The following is a 22,031-nucleotide window of genomic DNA, read 5'->3' on the forward strand; positions in this document are numbered from 1 at the left end:
TCAATTGCCGGCAACTTGGGCCTGCCAAAAAATACATTTAAAGAAGAACTGGCCCAGACAGAGCATAAATTTGCAAAGTGCCGGGCCTCGGTTAGTGCATAACTTCTGTGGCATGCCAAAAGCCACAAAACAGCAAAGGCATTGCCGTCATGAATAAAGCACTCACATTCGCATTCACGTTCACATTCACGTTCGCATTCGCACCCAGACCCAGAGAAGCACTTCAAAGCCATTCAGTGTGTGTGGCATACTTTTGTGGGAAATCAACTCGGGCCAGTTGACTGCAGTCGGGCGGCGACAGAAGTTTTTGTACGTCTGGGTTTCGTCGAGTGAGTGACAGGTCGTCGGGTCGTCGAACCCGGACCAACTGCAAACTAATTACAAACCGATTCCGCAATGTGACCGCAAAAGCCGCAAAAAATATATCAATCTTTGGCATGCTTCATTATGCATTTGAATTTTTTCCGTGAAATTGCTAGCCAAGTTTTTGAACACCGCGCTTTAAGCTGCCAACGTGGGTCGGTTCCCACACATTTTACATATTTTTTACCTCCACATATGGAATATTTTCCGACTTATTATCCAGGTATGCATCTATTTTTAGCTTCGCAAATATTAGTTTTGAAAATTAAAAAGTTTGCAAAAAATGTTTAGAATATACCGAGATGGTCCTTAAAAAAATTGTATTTCCGAACTTAATGATGCTTTAATATCTGGGAAAGGCGAAGAATTATGTTACATTATTTTTTCGGTTTTTAAATACCTGATTTTCTGTAAAATACTACATTTTAGTAAGGACTTTTTGACTCGAAGATATTAATCTTATATCCCCATTTAGCCTCCCCTGGATGCGCGCTTGCTCTGGGCAGATAATTGGGAAATCTCGTCAAGCAGCCAATTGTGGATCTGTTGCTCGTACTTGTCCTGAAAGTTTTCTAAACGCTCCGCCCCTTTTCCCACCAGTGGCGAATCGGACTCAATCAGGTTTTGGGTTGAATTAAGATCCTCCGCCTTCATGTATTTGGCAATGATCTCGCGCACCCTCGCAAACTAAAAGAAATTTAAATGCACATCAATTATTGAAGTAGAGAATATAGATTCCACTCACTTGTGTTTTCTGATGTCTGGGTACGAGACCAGCAAGAATTTCGAAATGGTCTAAAAAGTCAGGCGACAGGCAGAGCCACCTGTAGTTGCGCTCGATATACTCCCAGATGATCGGTTGGGAATACGGATTATATTTGTATATAATCACGAGATACCCCGTGCTTTTGGGATTTTTATTATGCGTTGAATTATTTCCCAGCAGGATTTCCATGTACTCCAATATGTGCTGATGACTTTTCCGGTATAAGAGCGCACCATACAAGATGTTGGAGTACTCCGGTTGCACTTTTGTCATTTGTAGCACGTTTGTGTGGAACTCCTGATCGCTCATAGCACGGATTCCCATACACAAATCAATGCGTAATTTCATTGTTTCATTTTTTTATACCCTTGCAGAGGGTATTATGATTTCAGTCAGAAGTTTGCAACGCAGTGAAGGAGACGTTTCCGACCCCATAAAGTATATATATTCTTGATCAGCATCACTAGACGAGTCGATCTAGCCATGTCCGTCTGTCCGTCTGTCCGTCTGACCGTCTGTCCGTCTGTCCGTCTGTCCGTCTGTCTGTTTCTACGCAAACTAGTCTCTCAGTTTTTGAGCTATCGGGATGAAACTTTCCCAAAAGTCTTCTTTCTATTGCAGGTAGTATATATGTCGGAGCCGACCGGATCGGACAACTATATCTTATAGCTCCCATAGGAACAATCGGAAAAAAAAAACTTTTAAAAATTCTAACTTCGGTGTTTTTTGAAATATTACCTTCTACTTTTGGGGATGTTATTTTTTTAATATTTCTGAATTTCGAATTAATTATTTAAAAAATCGGACTACTATATCATATAGCTGCCATAGGAACGATCGGAAAATTAATGGAAAAGTAATAGGAAATAAATTCTAGCTTCTTTGGTTTTTGTTGTATTATCTTCTACTCTAGAATATGACTCTTTTTAAATATTTCCGAATTTCAATTTTAATTTTATCGAAATCGGACGACTATATCATATAGCTGCCATAGGAACGATCGGAAAATTAATGGAAAAGTAATAGGAAATAAATTCTAGCTTCTTTGGTTTTTATTGTATTATCTTCTACTCTAGGATATGACTCTTTTTAAATATTTCCGAATTTCAATTTTAATTTAATCAAAATCGGACGACTATATCATATAGCTGCCATAGGAACGATCGGAAAATTAATGGAAAAGTAATAAGAAATAAATTCTAGCTTCTTTGGTTTTTATTGTATTATCTTCTACTCTAGGATATGACTCTTTTTAAATAATTCCGAATTTCAATTTTAATTTGATCAAAATCGGACGACTATATCATATAGCTGTCATAGGAACCATCGGAAAATTAATAATAAATATTCGAAAATTGAACATTTTTGCGATTTGTTAATTAATAGGAATGATCTGCAAGGGTATATAAGCTTCGGCTGGCCGAAGCTAGCTTCCTTTCTTGTTTATTGATGAAATACTCCTTGGCCAAACGTTTTGTGTATGCCAGGCACTCCGGAAGATCCGCAAAGCACGCCATTTTTAGGATTTCATCGCTCTTTTCCGGAGACACTTTCAAACTTTGTCCCAAAAAAATACTTGTGAAAATGGGTCCAACCAGGCGGCGGACGAACTCGTTAAGAAGACTCTGTGAGGATTTTTCAAACAAGCTTTCCGTCAACCAAGAAATGATTTCCTTTGCTTCCTCCCAGATCAGCATATCCTCCTCGATCTCAAGATACTTCAGCATTTCGAGCACCACAGCCGCCTTTTCGATTTTGCTGTTATAGATGAGGGGATTAAGATCCAGAAAGAGACCGGCTCGATTTATACGATGGATGACCGAATGATTGGTCTGCAGCTGCCTGGCAATGGCCATTAGATTATCCGTATCGTAGTTGACGCGATAAAAACCGGTCTCCTGTTTGTTCACTATGATCCAGTCCGTGGCGCTGAGTTCCATATTAAGATCTTTTAGTGATACAGAATACTGCGATTGCGGGGGCATGAATATATCCGCTTGGGTGGTTTCGAAAGTGGGCGATCGTGAGGTGGCAAAGTTGAGCGGTATCCACCAGAGCTCTTCCTCTTCTAAATTTGATGTCTGGCTAAATGTAATGGAGTTATTCTCGTAATTCCGAGCGACCATCACCATGGGCACCCCTTCGCTGTGCGTCCAGGACAGCATGATCTCTCTTATCCGGGAGGCCCATGGCTTCTGCGAAAGGTTCTCATCCTCCTGAATTCTTTCCTGCAGGGCGTCGAAAAGATTCTGCTCGTTGGCCACGCTATAACGACTGGGCAAAAGAGCAGGTTGCTATTATTAATTGACCAATTACAATTGTCCAGTCTCAAAATCTTACTATTTCTCCAGGAAATGGCTAATGCCCCGCACGAAGGCCTTCTGGCGGAAAGCGTTGTGGAACATCCTGATCACATATGCAGCCCGGTAATAGGAGACGGAGTCGAAAACCTTCATAATATCCTCTTCCACATAATAGGTCATCGGTCGGATAGAGTGGCCGTCAGTGTAGACACTATTAGCCTCTTCGGATATGAAAACATCCATTATTTTGTAATCTGGGTAGAGCTATGAGTAAAAAATTTAAAGATTAAATTTGGAGAAACAATTTTTGTAATGTAAAATAAAAACCACAATTAGTTTTCAATTACTCACCAAATCGGTGATCACATTGCTAAAGTATTTGGCAAAACCCTCATTCAGCCAAGTGTAGCTCCACCACTCCGGTGAAACTAAATCGCCGAACCACTGGTGAGCAATCTCATGGCTCTGAGTAGTTTGGCCCCACAACGGATTATTTTTGGTCGTGGATACGTTCTGCAGCAAATTAGCTTCCTTGTAAGTGACTAGACCCCAGTTCTCCATTCCTTCCATAGCATACTTTAGCGCCACGTGATCTAGCTTTGGCAATGGAAAGGAAATCCCGAAATAATCCTCGAACGCCGCAAGCGTTCTTACGACATTCTTCAAGGCACTTCTACCCTTTTCCTTGGAAGTTGGCGAGGTGTAGATACTTTGGGTGACTCCGCGATACGTTTCAGATATGCTCTCGAAATCGGAGATGACGATTGCCACGAGGTAGGTGGAAATTGGCGGGGTTGTAAGAAACAAGGTCGTTTTCAGTTCGCTATAAGTAAAATCCTAAGTCGATTACTACTTTTAAAATTATTTAAATTAAACTTATTGACTTACCCATGAGTCAGAATTTCCTTGACTGGCATATTGGATAGGGCAGAGTAGGTTCTTCCGTGGGTTACCTTTATGCTAAAGTTTGACTTGAATCCAGGCTCATCGTAACAGGGAAAAATAAGACGTGCCATTGTGGGCTCCGATTGCGTTGCGGCTATGTATCTTTAAGATTTAAATAACACAGGTACACAGCCAAAAATTTCCACGAACCATTTCTAGTTTTCCATGATAATTGGGTGATCCTGAGTAAAAGTCCCATACAAACTTATGTCCCATCACCTACAGGTTCCGCGGTATAGCTAAGAATACAAAAAACCGATGTTTGCCCACATTTTGAATTACGTGGCCTATATAATTGGACTAACCTTTATTATTTTCGGTAGGACCTACTCTCAATACATCACGGCATTCCTAAAAAATAGTCCCCATTGTGAACCATTGCCCATGTCTTTGGAATTCGACGCCAAAGTTGAAAATCCCAAAATTGTAGAGATTTTTCTGATGTAAAAACAATTCTGAGGATTAAATCTTGAATGGAAGTAATTTTAACTATTCATTGTATCTATTGTTCATTGTATGCTTTAATTTCGGTTTAAAGCGTTTTCATGATGTAGCAATAAGTTACACAGACATACACATACATACATATATATTCCTAAGCAGCTGTTTATACATACATACACTTACTTTAAGTTAGGTCACACTATTTGTACATATATACATCCCTGTTACTCCAAGTAACACTATACTTATCTCACTCACACACACTATGTACCCAACCCTTGTGAAATAGGCTAAGCGTGCAGAGTTCTGCTTAATAAAGATCACTTTTGCTGCGACCATCAAACAAGAAGCACACAAATCGGCTGTCTACAATTTCAGAAGTGGGATCACTGCGAAAATTTTTTTTTTCGCATATCAAACTCTGCCTACAATAAAAACCAAAGCAAAAGTTAAAAGTACACTAGTGAAACTTGTTAATTAGTGAATAAAATCATGGAAATCATCGGTGCAGACGAGTATTCAGCAGCAGAACTTCGGGGCTGGCTAGAAAAGCTTGGGCTGCCAAAAAGTGGAAACAAGGCAACTCTCGCTGCTCGTTTAAATGGCGTGCCCCCCGAAGCCCGTGGAGTTTGCCCAGTACCGGATCCCAAGGATTTATTCGATGCTGAAGTTGGATCCGAGGAAAGGCCAAACACATCTACCGACAACGTAGCAGAACAAGATGGCGCCGGCACCTCATCGCTGGATGCCCACAACAACGCCGATGTCTCAAGTATCATGAACGTTCCAGAAGTTTCGCTGGAATTGGAATCTCTGAAGCGTCACTTGGAAATGATCCAATTGGAAAATGAGTTGCTCAAGTTGGAAGTTTCGCGCCGTCAGCCATCTATTAGAGTGACCACATCTTCGACAAGCAATTTGCCAGAACTCCAAAACAGCGTTGCCACACCAAATCCAAACAATGTTGCCCCATCGGATTCGGGAAATATTGTTGCAGAAGTTGCCAGATCAAACACAGCATTTTCTAACAACAATTCTTTGCTGACCATGGTCAAGGAAATGCTTCCAGTTTTTGACGGTGCTGCCAACAACAAGGTACCAGTTAGTACTTGGATCGCACAACTTAATGCAATTATCAAAATGTACAATCTGAGTGATGACGTGACTCGCATGCTGGTCATGTCAAAGCTGAAAGATCGCGCACAAATTTGGTTGCACTCTTCTGATAATCTGCTCGCCCTACCAGTACCGGAACTCTTAACACAACTCGCAGAAGCCTTTCACTCAAAGGAGAGCAAGATAATGTCCCGCCGTAAGTTTCAGGAGCGAAAGTGGCAATACTCTGAAGACTTCGCCACTTATTTCAACAACAAAACACTTTTGGCTGCGCACATCCGGATTGACGACGAGGAGCTAATCGACAGTATTATCGAAGGAATACCGGATACCCTTCTACGACAACAGGCACACATGCATTGCTTCAATTCGTCTGCACAGCTGTTGCAGGCGTTCGCCAAAGTTTCTTTGCGAAAACCATCCTTCGCATCTGGACGCCCCAAAGTTTCACCCGGAATCCAACCCGGACCCGCTATAAGATGCTTCAACTGTAACTCCATTGGACACTTCGCGGCCGACTGCCGCAAACCTAAACGCGCATACGGAGCTTGCTACGGATGCGGAAGTCTGGAGCACCTTGTATCCCATTGCACCGAGAAGAAAAACATAACCAACAACGAATATGTGAGACCGTTTAAAATTTTCTTTAATTCAGAACCTTATCAATGTTTGTCTTTAGAATGCCTAATCGATTCTGGGAGCCCAATTAGTTTTACAAAGTTATCCTGCGTTGAAAATATTCTGAGAAGCAACAGCATTAAGTTTAGTGAAAACAATAATACGAATTACGTTGGCTTAAATCACAGCCCTTTAGATATATATGGAAAAGTATCCTGTTTTATTATTATAAATAAAGTGAAATTTAATTTTGATTTATTAATTGTGGCAAACAAATCGATGGCATATAGTACTGTTTTAGGAAGAGATTTTATGAATATTTGTAACTTTAAGATTGTTAGGGAAAATGATTGTCCAAATGATTGTGAAAATGATAGGTGTTTAAATGATCGATATATTGAAAAAGATCGCCCAAATGATAGAGATTGTGAAAATGATAGGTGTTTAAATGATCGATATATTGAAAAAGATTGCTCAAATGATAGTGGTTGTGAAAATGATAGTTCTAACGATAGTAGTCTTAAAAATGACTGCCTCGGTGATAGTGGTATTGAAAATGATCGCTCGAATATTGGTTGGACTACAAACGATTGTGTTATTAATAGCGGTATAGAAAATGATTGTTTAAATGAGAGTATTGATATTAGTGGTTATGACAAGGAAGTTAGGAACGATCGCGCAGTTAAATTTATTAAAAAGGTTCGGTTTATAAATAGAGATGATCACGATTACAATAACGATAGAATTAAAACGGATGGGAATACAGATAGTATTAAATTGGTAAAAATGTGTAGTCAAGATAATTTGAAGTTCCAAGATAAAGAGCAATGTAATGAAAGCAAGCGAAAATTAGGTAATTCTTGCAAAACGATAGAGTTAAGTCCGAGTGCAAAATGTCAGCCCAGCGATAATTTTGAGTCAGAAATAATGTCAATTGAATATCCTGATCCAACCGATAGCAATCAGTTAAACATAAGCGATACGTGTGAATGTAATTTAAAGAACAAATTGATAGACATATTTGATAAGTTTTATACGAAACCAAAACGACCGGAGACACCTTTAGTTAAATGGGAAATGAAACTGAATTTTGACAATACTAAACCGTTCAATTACCCTCCAAGGCGTTTATCATACGCAGAGAAAAGTCAAGTCCAGAATTTGTTAGATGATTACATTCAAAACGGTATTATTCGAGTAAGCGAGTCCGAGTATGCGTCACCAATAGTCCTAGTTAAGAAAAAGTCTGGAGAGTTAAGAATGTGCGTAGATTACAGAACATTAAATAAGAACATGTTGAAAGATAATTACCCCACCCCCCTTATAGACGACCTTATTGATAAACTTTCCGAAAAAATTATTTTTACCAAGTTAGATCTTAAAAATGGGTTTTTCCACGTGCACATGCACGAAGATTCAATTAAATATACTGCTTTTACAACACCTATGGGTCAATATGAATGGCTTAGAATGCCGTTTGGCTTACGAAACGCCCCTGCAGTTTTTCAAAGGTTCGTGAATAAAATTTTTGCTGATTTAGTTAGAGACGACAAGGTACTTATTTATATGGACGATATTTTGATAGCAACGAAAGATAGTAAGAGTCACATAGAAATATTAACGGAGGTATTTAAGCGATTGGTAGATAACAAGTTAGAGCTTAGGTTAGACAAGTGCGAGTTTCTCCAAAGTGAAATAAAATATTTAGGATACATAATATCAGGAGAGGGTATTAAACCAGATTCAAAAGGCATGCAAGCTGTTAAAGATTTTCCTATTCCGACAAAAACGCATGAAGTTCAAAGTTTCCTTGGATTGTGCTCCTATTTCAGACGATTCGTTAAAGACTTCTCAACAAAAGCTAAGCCGTTATATGATCTTGTGAGAAAGATGATTTAGTTATGATAAAAAATTTCGACTGTCATGTAGGCGTATCTAAAAAATTAATACCGAAATTTAAAGGCCCTTATAGAGTGACTAAAGTTTTGCGTAACGATAGATATGTCTTGGAGGATGTTGAAGGGTTCCAACAATCTAGGCTTCCTTATAAGGGAGTTTGGGCAGTAGCAAATATGCGGCCATGGATACAAAATGTAAATAGTTAAGAGATCAGGAGCTCTCCGGTCAGGATGGCCGAATTGTAGCAATAAGTTACACAGACATACACATACACATACATACATATACTCATTCCAGACTTAGACGCCTAGACTGCAACACTGCTAAACTTTTGTAACCAATCTTTTTATTCACTTTTTGTTAATTTTTATTTTTTTTTTTCATGGGTGAAAGTGAATTGAGTTTCACATAACACTCTTCAATAAATATTTGTTATGCATATCAAAAAAATACATACATATATATTCCTAAGCAGCTGTTTATACATACATACACTTACTTTAAGTTAGGTCACACTATTTGTACATATATACATCCCTGTTACTCCAAGTAACACTATACTTATCTCACTCACACACACTATGTACCCAACCCTTGTGAAATAGGCTAAGCGTGCAGAGTTCTGCTTAATAAAGATCACTTTTGCTGCGACCATCAAACAAGAAGCACACAAATCGGCTGTCTACAATGAGAATATTTTTTATTGGATTTATTATACTAATAAAACCGATTTTTTTATTTCATTATCTACTCCTAAATGTTGTCAAATTTTAAAAAAGTCAAGGCATCCTACAGAATGGGAGTAAACATTTACATTTTTCTATGTATGTTCAGTGAACGTACTTTAGTTTCTTAGTTCTAGAGGTTGCCATGACTTATTCAAAATTTGACAACATTTAGGAGTAGATAATGAAATCAAAAAATAGGTTTTATTAGTATAAGAAATCCAATAAAATGTCCTCATGAAAACGCTTTAAACCGAAATTAAAGCATACAATGAACAATAGATACAATGAATAGTTAAAATTACTTCCATTCAAGATTTAATCCTCAGAATTGTTTTTACATCAGAAAAATCTCTACAATTTTGGGATTTTCAACTTTGGCGTCGAATTCCAAAGACATGGGCAATGGTTCACAATGGGGACTATTTTTTAGGAATGCCGTGATGTATTGAGAGTAGGTCCTACCGAAAATAATAAAGGTTAGTCCAATTATATAGGCCACGTAATTCAAAATGTCGACCAACATCGGTTTTTTGTATTCTTAGCTATACCGCGGAACCTGTAGGTGATGGAAAATAATTTTGTATAGGACTTTTACTCAGGAGCACCCAAATATCATGGAAAACTTGAAATGGTTCGTGGAAATTTTACAAAGTTTAATTTTGTGTTCCTGTGTAATTTGTTCTTGTACTTGTATGGAAATATTTAAGGTTCTACTCTCACCTATACGGTAAGCATTGAAGTAATTAAAAAATTCAAAAATAAATTTTTTGAAAAAGCACGTTTTAAGGTTTTCAAATTGCCTTCAATCAAAAAGTTTATTTAATCTAGGTAGCGTACATTTCAACCATTTAATTGATGTTTTGCTCTTCCTTTATATTTATAATTTGACAAGACTAGAAATGGAATAACGAATTTCTTTTACCAAACTCGAACTGTTTTACGTGTCGTATGAGTAATATTTAGAAAAAAATATGAGGACGTTTTGCTAGGTCTAAGTCCAAAAAAAGTTTTTTTTTACATACATTTTACTTACATTGCTCATTTTAATCTACCATGTTACCATGCAAAGTGGTAAGAATAGGATTTCATTTTTTTGGACCGCCCTCTTTTTCATACTTCTGAAAATTTTTGGAATTCGTGAAGTGAAAAAAATGTGTTATTTAAAGAGTGCACCACAAAATAATTGATTTGGATGTGCTACCGGCTTAAATCAACCTACTATCTGGCTAATCTAAAATCATGAGTCATACGAATAAGTTGCACAAAAAAATTCAAAAGAAATCGGAGACTTGAGCGTAATACAATTTTATTGCTCATTTTTTTGTCACTATCTACCGGGAACTGATAAGGTGCGACTATTCCTTTTGTCAGTTATTCCCCGTTACAAAGAACTAAAAAAAAAACACATCTTGAAGGGAGTAAATGTCTTTACAATCTCACCTTTAACATGCTAAAGTTCTGATATAAAATGTGTAACCTAAATGTGTCAAGACCTATACAACTTGTTTATTAAATATTAATTACATACACACAAAAAAATTTGCTTGGTAAAATTGACCAACAAAGATAGTTACGTAACTATTAAAATAGTTACGTGTATTTTGTTTTTGCTTTGGGTTTGTGTCTTTGCTAATTGTGTGTATTTTGTTGTTGTGAAATGACTATTTACTTAGTAGAATTGACAATTTTGCTGGTTGGGGCCTGTTTGACAATTATTGCAGTTGATTTTACCAAGTTTTTTTTTGTGTGTACAAATTGTGTTACACTATTATTTCACTGAATTAACTTTGCTATAAAGATTTTTTGTACCAAACTTAAGTTGTATTCTGTATTAATACTGTGGGTTATACAGCAAGTGTCGTTTTAAAGATACAGTGGGTACCAGTTGATAAAAAGTGGTCAAAAACTCAAAAGCCCTTTGAGCAACATATTTTACATACAACTTTTAAATTGAGCTAAACTGTTGCTACGAAACATAATGTACTTACGAGGTGCGATTGTTCTCCTGATCCCAATAATCCATGTAGTACAGACCTCCGGGTTGCGATGCCATTGTGGACTTGTAAAGGATCTCCAGGTGATAGCGCTGACCCTTCTCGAAGGCCTGGTAATTCTTCCTTGGATGGATGATGAGGAAATCGGCTGAGTGATGGAGTGTGTGCGTCAGGTCGGGAACAATTACGGATCCTTCGTCCGTCAACTGGAGGACAGTAATCTGAATATCGGACAGGTTTTTGGCGTGCAGCACAATCTCGTTCGTCGACTGCCGAACGGCTATGTCAATGGTCGCATTTCCGAAGAAGTCCAGCGTTCCCTTGTGAATATCACTGGATATGTGCAGTTGGTAGAAAATGGGATAGGTTTCGTTGGGCAGGCGCAAAGAACGCTCCTGCTGGGATACCGCCAGAGATCCGCTAACCACCAGGGCCATTGTGACCAGAAAAGCACCCGACTCTGCCGACGCGATCATGGTGATACGTGAAACGCAAATCGAAACGAAGACTGTATCTGTTCGCGGCCTGGGAGCCGCAAAGACTGAGTGGCGGTGAGTAGCATCACGGTGATTTATGCTAAAGCCTCAACCGTCCCGATGAGATAAGCTGGACAGCTGATCGATGGAGATTCGTATAAGAGAAACCCCATAATCGTAATCAATTAGGTTGGAAGGCCTAAAAGCAATAAAGAGCCAAGCCAATTATTTGTTTTTTTATTTTTTTATTATTTTATTATAATAAATTAAAAAAAAAATTTTAAGTTTGTCAAAAATTTAAATTACAAAAAAAAAAATTCTTGGCTCCAGCTGTACTAATCCGATTGACTTCGATTTTTTTCTTTAAAATCTTTTTTTAACCAAAAATAAAATAATATGCACTATAGTTTTAATAAAAAAAAATATTAAGATTTAAAAACAAATATTTAAGCGTGCCACCTACAGCTTGACTTTTTTAAGCTGAAATTTAAATACCTTTTGCAGGGGTTTACAAATCAGAACTTGTTGCTCAGTGTAATGTATGAGAAATATTAGTAACGGAAATCATTTCATTTGCAAAATGTTCTGTCCCATTTTATAAGATTAATGCCGGAAATGCCGATGCTGCCGGTAAGTTCAATCTCATAAAGATCCCGCTCGTACATCTGGGATAACCCAAATGAGTATAGTGAGTCATTGGTCCAATCGAATTCGGAAGCTGATAAGGAGATATGGTCATTCCTTTTTATAAATAAAAAGAAGACAAACGAAATGTTTTTATAATGTTTTAATTTATTATTTGAATAATTTTTTCACAAACTTTTCTTACTTTTCTTACTACCTACTTTATTGATTTTATTAGATAAATGGTTTGGTTACTTTTTATTTTATTTTTTTTTTTTAAGTCGTTTTTATTAACTCCTTACTGAATTTTTGCTTCTTATGCAGAAACATTTGTGTATTGTTTTTCCTTTTAATTTTTATTAACTGCAGCAAAATATATATTGGCGAAAATTTCGATTAGTTATTATTTATCGTAAACATTTTTCAATTCGGGTTAACTCAAAAGATATAATAGATGAAGAAATGGTTAGTCATTTTATTGATTTTTAAGGAATAACCTGAATTAATTATAGATAATTGTGATTTTTTAAAGAACTACCAAAGTCGGTCAAGATTACATTTTTTTTAAATAGTATAGTATAGATTCTATACCCATTCCCACCTCAGTCTTTTTGCGAATGACTAAGCTGCCAGATATGTCCTATTTTTGAGCGAACGTTACTTTGGGAACTACAGCAGCTGAAGCTCCTCGAGTGCAGGTTCCCGTCTCCCAGCTGTCGATACTCTACTAACTGCATTTACCCCGAACCAGATCCATATGCACATCTACATCCAGTGACTCGATCTCCCGGGGACCAAAACCAGAACCAGGAATAGGACCTGACCCCTTTTCTGAGGCACATACGGTTAATGAAATTGTGCACTCAATCGAGCGTAATGCCGAGCGAAAGTCAGCAGAAATCGAGGCTGTCGCCGATATGCAATCCTTCTCGATGATGAGGTTCTGCTTTCCGGGGACGAGTGCCTTCCACCTGCGAATCCCAATCTCCACCTGGGTGGCTACAAAAAATTAACATCAACGACACTAAACTGCTATCGCTGGCAGCATAAAGCTTGGCAATGTGTGTTTGCATCCCAGTATTTGGAGTCTGAGGGTGCGAGAGGAGTGACAGAGGGTTGGCCTGGCACAAACATAAAATGTTGTCTGGGCCATAAGCGAACCGCAGCCAATCCCCGATCCGCAGGTCCAATGTGATTTTGGATATTTAGCGTATTAGGTAAATGGCTCGCGTTTTTTACTTGCCGCATCCGATGCAAGTTGGCTTTGTGCACCAGCTCATAGCTCCACCATCCCAGGATGTCGTGCTGTTTCGAGTGCTCCCTCTTTGCTATTATTTCTTTTTCTGGCTCCTCTTAAATGGCATTTGGAATTTTAACGACCATAAATGCAAGCTTATCTTAAATGCTCTTTTATGGCTAAATTTATGTTTGGCCCGGTGAGCCCGGCTTCTTTTCCAAGCACTCGGTGGAGCTCTCTCTCTATGGCTGCCAACTTGAGATGATGAGTTTCAATTACCCTTACGTGAGTATGAATATAGGTTTATAGACCGGCTGCATTCAGCTAATTTTCCACTAGCGGCGGCCTGGGGAAATCCAAGTTGTGTCTGGCGCCTCGACTGAGTTATGATTTGTACTTCTTCTTAGATTAGCCGGCATAAATATTCAAGCAAGTGCTGTGATGCCAATAAATCGCATAATTTATCTAACCATAATTTACCTACATATATCCAAGGATATAGGAGGGCCAAATGCTAGCTTGTAGCAATTTTTCAGCCATCCCGCCATTTGTTTACCTTCCAGGCAATTGTCCCCCCACTCCGATGGCTCCCTTTGGTGTATGAAAAATGACGCTGCCAATGTCTATTATTAACACAAATGTATTTTGCCCCGGTCGACAGGCGAGTGTCCCCATTTATCGCACATGCTAAACGGCACTCGTGGGAACTATCTGCCAGGACATTTATCTAACACACCAGCCATATCGCTATATCTGTATCTACATCTGGGCCAAAGGACTCTTTGGCCATTTGATCGGCACATGTAACTGTCATCGCTCTGTTGGCTAATTAATTGCGCAACAACCAGAATTGTGTGTTTATTTAGGCCGCTCTAACCGAATTAGCAATTATTATTGAACTGTTTTATTTGTTTGGCCGTTGGGAAAGTATAAAAAAATACCTCCCAGCGGCCCATTTAGCGCGATTTGTGGCCCACTGCGTCGATTTTCCATAATTCACTTTGGCCCTCGAAACGATGGCAGGACATTTCCCAAACATGACGTTCATATACGAACTTTTCAATTAAATTCATTACACCTTCTTCCGCCGCCCGTCGCTTAATTTCCCAGCAAACACTAAGTCATTTCCGGCCAAACGGCCTGGCCATTACCTTGATTATCATCTCAAGTTCGAGTCGGGCATGGAAATTCCTATTCCCACTCCGCACCTGACACGTTTTTCACGTTTGTTTGCCCCGGTTTGAGGTCGCCAGGTTTCAAGCACTAGCCCAAAATAAATAAAAAAAGAGCTGTGCTTGGACATCGACCAGGGGATATCCTGTTTTCGATCATTTTTATTTCAAAACTTTTTATTATAAAGCATTTGGCTACTACAGCCAAAAAAAATTATTATGAAACAATGATCGATTTGATGTTATGTGCTACATAATATGTGGTATCAACTTTGACTTGATATGCGGGAACCTCAATTCGATATGCTCGAAGGCCAGTTCGAATTTCGAATGTGTCGTCTCCCTCTCACTCATGTAATTTTAAGCGCTATTTCGCTCTATTTTAAGTACCAGGAATACCAGACATTTGCCATGCGCATATCGCTTTCAATTTTTTTTGTTTAGTTTTCCAAAAATTAGCATATAAAATTAAATTTTTTTAAGAAGACTTTTATTATTATTATTTATTTTTACCAAAATATTTGAAATTGAATTTTCTTAGCCAAACGATTCAAGAGTGCTAGGCCTTACGTTTCACTGAAACCATATCCCCTTTACAACTTGTTTCTACATGGAAAATAAAAATATCCTGGCTTTTTCCGCTCACTTTTTGTGACTTGCACGCGCCAAAACAAAAGTTGACAAACCAGCGAGACATCGGGGCCAAAAGGTAACATTCTCGCACAGCAGCAGGATTCGCAGGATTCACAGGAAGCGGGATGAAAGCGGAGACACCTGGTCCTGGTTTTAGGTCCCTTTGTTGCTGTCGCAGCTCGTGCTGCGCCCAGTGAATTATTTTTTACGTAAATTGGGTGTGTTTTCTATTATTGCCCCAGACTTCCGGCGTGACACAGCGCCTGTCAGCGTGGCAGCACAGCGGCAGCGAACAAAAGCCACTTGTTTCAAGTCGTTTAAGTTATTTTAAATTTGAAACGTGGTTCGTTTCGGTTTCGGACAATGCCGGCACTTGATATGAAATATTTTCCCCCATTTTTTCACTCTAACTTTGCGCTCTGGCTGGCATTATTTTGTGCCTTCTCATTCCCATCTGACGACCGCCTGTCCGGGCAAAAAATATGACAACTCAGCCAGAAAGTGACCAACGCAATCCCGTCCAGATGAGTGGAGGCGCCCAAGCAAGAACTGCGTCGAGTGCAGGAAGGTGTTGAGGAAATTAAACTCATTGTCGACAGGCACTTGAGGTTTTATCGTTTTTTTTTGTTCAAGGTTTTTTCTTGGTTTTTGATTTTGGAGAAATAGCGAAAGTGCAAGGCATGAAATTATTTTTTGGTTATAATCATACTAATATACTAACATTTAAAAGGAAAATTTATGATAGTTATTTTATTGAAAAATATACAAATATTATTTTTACATTTTTCTTAATCCTAAGTTTGAGTTTAATAGTATTAAACTTGTATTTATATTTATAAATTTCTTAGATAAGTTCACAAGATATTCGTTGAATTAAAACCGACTTAAACTTTTTTTGATAATTTTAATTTAATTATCAGATACCCAAGACAATCGCTTTGCGAAACCCTGTACAATAGAATGACTTAGGAATTTTTGATTGTCGGAGAAAAGGGATTTTAATTAAGCCATTTCTTCTCACACACACCCAAAACAAATTACTAATCCCCATCTTAAGCCGTTAAAACTTAATATTAATCCGCACCTCTCCAAATCCACCCCACCACCCAAACTGAGAAGCAATTAAAAAATGTTTGTAGCCTACTTAGCGGGGCGGGGGAAATTGCACTTTGTCAATTGCTCTCACCTAATCAATTATGTATTGCTTTTGCTCTTTTAATTATCCCACACCCACACAGGCGATCCACAATCAATTTCGCCTGTCACACTCGACATTTCACATAATTCGCCCGATAAAAAGGAGCAGGCCGAGAGCATTTCGTAGCCAATTGACGATTCGCATTGGTAACTGATCCAAAAGGCGGTGGATGTGGCTGCGGGATGCGGGGGGCACTACAGCCTCACATAATCCCAAGAGCTCGACATAGCCGTGGCATTTTGTTTAGAAACTTTTAATTAGTGTTGCGAAAGTTTTTCAATTAACACCACCTGCACAACTATTTATTCTGCCCGCCGTTCGCTGGGCGTTGCGGGGCAGCCGGCTTCTTCGAAACATTTGCCCTCATTGTTGTTTGTGTCCTGGCTGTCGACTGTAAATTATAAAAATATTTTTGCACTTGTTGTTGCTCTTTGAGCGGTGCCTTGCACCTCGAACAGCTCGGAATAATTGACTACAAACGTCCCCGACAGCCCATTCATTCAGGTTTTTCAGCAATGAGAATAATAAAAATCAAGGAGCCTTCGCTGAAAGTGAGAGAACGAAGGGAAATTGTGGGCAGCCGACTTTATGGAATGTTTTCTAATTGATTTTCACTCGATCGTAATTTAATATAAATTGCGCAAGTTTTGACAGCCCAACACAGTTGGCAAACAACGCGTTTCTCTTGTTTTCCAATATTAATTAGCTTGGCCGAAACAAAAACGGATGTTGCTGATGCTCTGACATCTGAAATGCCAGTGAAAATGAAATTGCTAACGGAAACGGGAATGGGAATGGAAATGGAATGGCATAGCTAATGAACAACTTTTGGAGACCTGAACGGAGGAGCCATTAACCTCGAAATGACAATCAATTATGACAATTTCTCAAAATGATAAACACGGCATGTGGCCCATTTCTAATTAACCTTAAACTGCCTTATATAATGGCTAATTTTGGGGGTGTAAATTCTAAGAATAATGATATAAAATGTCAGAAATATAAAAGCATTTCCTAGAAAAAATGTTGTTAGTTGGAAAAGAAATTAAGGTTGTTACCTAAGACATTTTAGGGAGTTATTTTGTTTCGAGAAAAGCCTGATATTTGTTTTTATACACTTCCTAAAAAAAGTTCCCTAACGGTATGCGTTTTCAATCAATCATTACCCTCAATCTCTGGTACAATCCAACTCCAAGGCAACTTAATGTCAAATTAAACCGTTATGAGCACACACATTGGAAAAGTTGATTCCCATTCCACTTTAATATCGGAAAAAAAACGAAAATATCGATTTCTCTTTTGGCCCGAATCATTATACTAAGCCGGCCCTTCCCATTGCCATTGACCCAACTTAATGAAATTTCTGCTTATGCGAATTCGCTTGTTGTTGACACATAAACAAGGCGAAGACATCAATAATAAAGGCCATTTGCCCGCAAACAGAGGCCAGAGATGAAGTCATTGAACCGATGACGACGCAACTTCCTAGCCCGGCAAACAAAGGAGTCCTGAGTCCTGTGATCCTGCGCATGCGGATTAATAATAATAATAATAATAAATATTAAATGCCATTACAGCTGCTTCGGATTTATCTCAATGAAATTATCTAAACGACGTAATCTGGTATTCAATTGCGTGTCCGCAGCGCAGCCCCCAATGAAGATGCGCCTCCCGGACGAACTAATCCTCCGGTCCGAGAAAGTGCCGGAAAGTATTCCCGGGAGTTCACGTAGAGCGAAGAGCGCAAACTGTTTAGAAAAGCTTTATTTATGTCGAGACATAAATTTAATGCTAACAAGCATCCAGAACAGACGCGCCACGCCCGGCGAAAGGTGCAAGTAAAATTTATTTGGCTGATTTTCCCTCCGTCGCACTTGACGAAACAGCGCAAAATAGTTGCACTTGCAGCTGCAACGGCGGCTGAAGCGGCAGCTGCATCTGCGGGATGCGCCAAGGGTATAAAATTAAATTTCAACTTTTAACGAATATTTACGTGTTGCCAGATAAAAGTGGCATAAAAACTTTCCGCAAAGTGCGAAATAGTTGCCCCAAGAACGGGCCCGGCCCTTAACAACTCAAACTCAACCCTCGACTCGGCGAAAAAAGGCAAGTGTTAAGTGTGAATTATAGTTCAGCATGTGGAATGCATAGAAGGTGCTTAAAGAACAATGCAATCCATTTCGATGGCGCACACGTAGCCGGGCGAAACAATTCCGGGGATCCTTAAGAATCGATTAAGAGCCACGACGTACGAGGTATTCACAGCATAAAATATCTGCCCATTTAACTCCACTTACCAATTATATCACATTCGCAGTGTAGGGATACAACAATTTTATCTCCTTACCTACTAAGCACATATTTTATTACCAATGGGCAACTTAAAAGTTTAAAAAAATAGTTTCTTATTAAGTTAATTAATTTTCCTTATTATATACATACATACATATATGGTAGTCTCATTGTTTGTGTCTTGTAATTATTGTATATTAATCATTTATTTGCTTTTCTAATATTAAGGAATTTAGTACTCATTCAAGATATACATTTTGTCCATTGTAATTATTAAAGTTTAGTCTATCCATTATTCCCAAAGCATAAGTAAGGATGGCAGTTGAAATGAAATAAATATTGAATTCATAAGAAGGTCAGAAATTTATTTGACAATAACTGCAAATTATTCATTTTCAATATTCAAACTAAAAGTTAAAGTGAGTATTAAATATCGTAAGCCACATGTAAGCCGTTATTGCATTTATATAAATTCAAAGTGTTTATCTTTTTCTGCATGCTCACTTCAACTTGATAAACATTTATTAAATTCTGTTTTTATTTATTTCCCCAAAGCTTTATTTTAATTGTTTTGTGTGCGATGTATTTCGAATATTATATTTTGTGTCAAAGGGTTTTGAATCGAAAGCATTTGCACTAACAGGGCAAAAACATTCCGAATTAGTTACAAATTGTTTCTCAAGCCAACTGAAAATGACAAACAAGCTGGGAAACGCATATGTGCTTATATATGGGACAGGGTTGCCGAATCCCTGGTTCATATATGTATGAATTAAGGTATATTTTTTTGGGGTGGGGAAAGTGTGTGGAGGTCTCTCAGGGCGACAGTTTTTGCGTGACTGGGAACTGTGAATGCAAACTGAAAACTGTGACTGCTGAAGCTGCAGGCCAAACGCTTGCCAGCCATGCAGAATTTTTCAATTTTCTTGGCAGCCAGGACAAATGTAATTTATTTTGCCGCACACACAGACACTCGACTGCAGATTCAGATGCAAGTTGCAAGATACAAGATACAATGCTGTGCCTCCGGCAATAGTGCAACACAATTAACCTTCATGTCTTTTTGGCAGTTGCGGCTCCCACTTGTGAACCTCTTCAAATTACATATCTCAAGTCTCGAGTGTGTGCCTAAATCTGCATCTGTGAGTCGTTGAGATTGTTTGCCCACTTCAGGTGCTGCAAGTTTTTAACCAGCTCAAAGTCTCAATGGGCCGCAATTAGCCAGAGTTCCGTGCGTTTACCTGAGCTATTTAGCTCGGCATTTATTATTTTCGGCTGAAGGGCTGCTAATTGCGCTCTTCAGGCCTCCGCTTCTGGCTCAAGTTCCAAATGCATGCTCGACTTGAGGCTTCTGCTCTTCTTGGCTGTCCAAATGATTCACTTTATGAAGTGCGCTGCACAAAAGTAGGCAAATTGCAATTGCCTTTGCAGTGTGCCTAGATGCACTACACTTAAAAAAAAATAGGATCAAGTCTACATGCATATAGTAATTTTCTGGTATTTATGCGCTTTTCGTACATAATTCTCTGACTTCGAAAAATAAAGTAAGAAGCAATATGGCGACTTTATCAAGTGGGAGGACGAAAAAAATATATATTTGAAATGCAAACTGGCCTGTTGCTTACATTTCGATCATATGAAATTGAGAAAATAATTCCACATAATATTAAATTGATCATAGTTTCATATCAAGCTGTTTTTTGGGTGTACTAGAGCCATTTGCTAGCCGGCTGAAGTCGCTTTAATTGCCCGAATTTCCACATTAAATTGAGTTATAGCCGCACCTTGGCCCCGCACCCAAAAACTTGGCCAAAAAGGAGGGGGCTGCATTGACATTTCCATTACTATTCCTGGCCTGTCCATTTGTTATGCAATCCGTGCCAAAATAGAACCGGCGGAGCGAACATTTTTCCCATTTGGCAGGCAGAGCAGCCAGACAAATCCCAGCCTGACAACGCAGCGCATTTTAAGTATTAATTTGAGGAAATCTTCGATGGCCCGAAGCGAACGACTAAGGAATGCTCTAATCGACTAGCCATTATTTTAAAAACAAGTTTTTTATACGTATTTTATGACAGGAGTAAAGTACTTTTTAAAACATATACACTTAAAGTCCCGAAATTTTTTTGGTTTCAAGTTTTAATATCATTTGAAATTATAAATGTCTATGTATACTTATTTGTAAATAAAAATTCGGAAATAAAAACTGAATAAATTAAAGTTTAATCGAAAAATAATTTTATTATTTAATATTTTCAATTAGATGTTCTGTTCTTTATTAATCCAATGGCTTTCAATTAAATATATATATGACCATAATACTTCATTGAATAATTTTAATTCTGTTTTTCTCTCGAATTAAATCTAAAGGACAGGCAATTTCGGAATGCACATTTGTTTGAAAACCCTATGTTTCGACACCTCTGGGGATCCCTGACACTCTCCCAACAGAGGTGCTAACCCTTCGACTGGGAAATTGATATGGCCACCGATTGATAGCATTTTTATATCCCTATAGAGTACACACAAAGTTTCGGTAATAGAAATTTGCCCATTGGTGCCTGGGAATCGAAACAAAAGCCGAAAATACCGACTGGGAAAAGGCACAAAACGAGCCAACTGCATCACGGCTTTGGGGCATGGCTCGATGCCAATAGCCATTCTCATAAATGTGTGTCTGTCTCAGTACTCAGCCTGCTGCTTCTATAAAGTATGTGTGTGTTTGAGTACTGCCCCGAAAAGCAAAAAAGTCCTGGGCAAAAATGTAGATTTTCCAGGAACGGAAATTGTGGGGCGTAAAATATTTTGCACAAAAGTTGTACAACAATGGCATTAACAAGGCGAACAGAAGTGAAACAGAAAGAGCAGAAAAGCTGGAGCGTGTTGGCAAATATTTGAACAAATATTTGGAGTGCATTGAACGCTCGAATGCGTCGAAAACAATCGCCAACTATTTCCCATGAATATTGCTTCGCCGCTAATTTTTTTGTTTTTCAATTTTCCTTACCCTACTGCTTTTTTAGGAATTGCGAACGCCCACATACCTACGTATATACACATTTTCCCCTGCATTCAAGGTCAACTATTTTGACTTTTAATTAGAGCGGGTCATAATTACAGACAGGCGGCCAACTGGATGGCCCACAACGCCCACAAAGGTCGGCGGCACTTGGCTGTAATTCAAAGGAGCTGCCGGCTTTGTCAACTTCCTTGACAGTGCGGC

At 38.6% G+C, this 22,031-nt stretch overlaps 1 protein-coding gene across 1 annotated transcript; it reads right to left on the minus strand.

The window, feature by feature from the left end:
- Window positions 1–834: 834 nt before the first annotated feature.
- On the minus strand, window positions 835–11,652 carry LOC108066958 (aminopeptidase N-like). Its single transcript, XM_044394998.1, has 7 exons — window positions 11,171–11,652; window positions 4,321–4,479; window positions 3,784–4,255; window positions 3,470–3,696; window positions 2,536–3,403; window positions 1,109–1,465; window positions 835–1,050 (listed from the first exon to the last, which is right to left on the minus strand). Exons 1-7 carry the CDS (start codon window positions 11,650–11,652, stop codon window positions 835–837), a joined length of 2,781 nt encoding a protein of 926 aa, XP_044250933.1.
- Window positions 11,653–22,031: the final 10,379 nt, after the last annotated feature.

The sequence above is a fragment of the Drosophila takahashii genome, chromosome 2L, assembly GCF_030179915.1.
Source record: "Drosophila takahashii strain IR98-3 E-12201 chromosome 2L, DtakHiC1v2, whole genome shotgun sequence".
Lineage (NCBI taxonomy): Eukaryota > Metazoa > Arthropoda > Insecta > Diptera > Drosophilidae > Drosophila > Drosophila takahashii.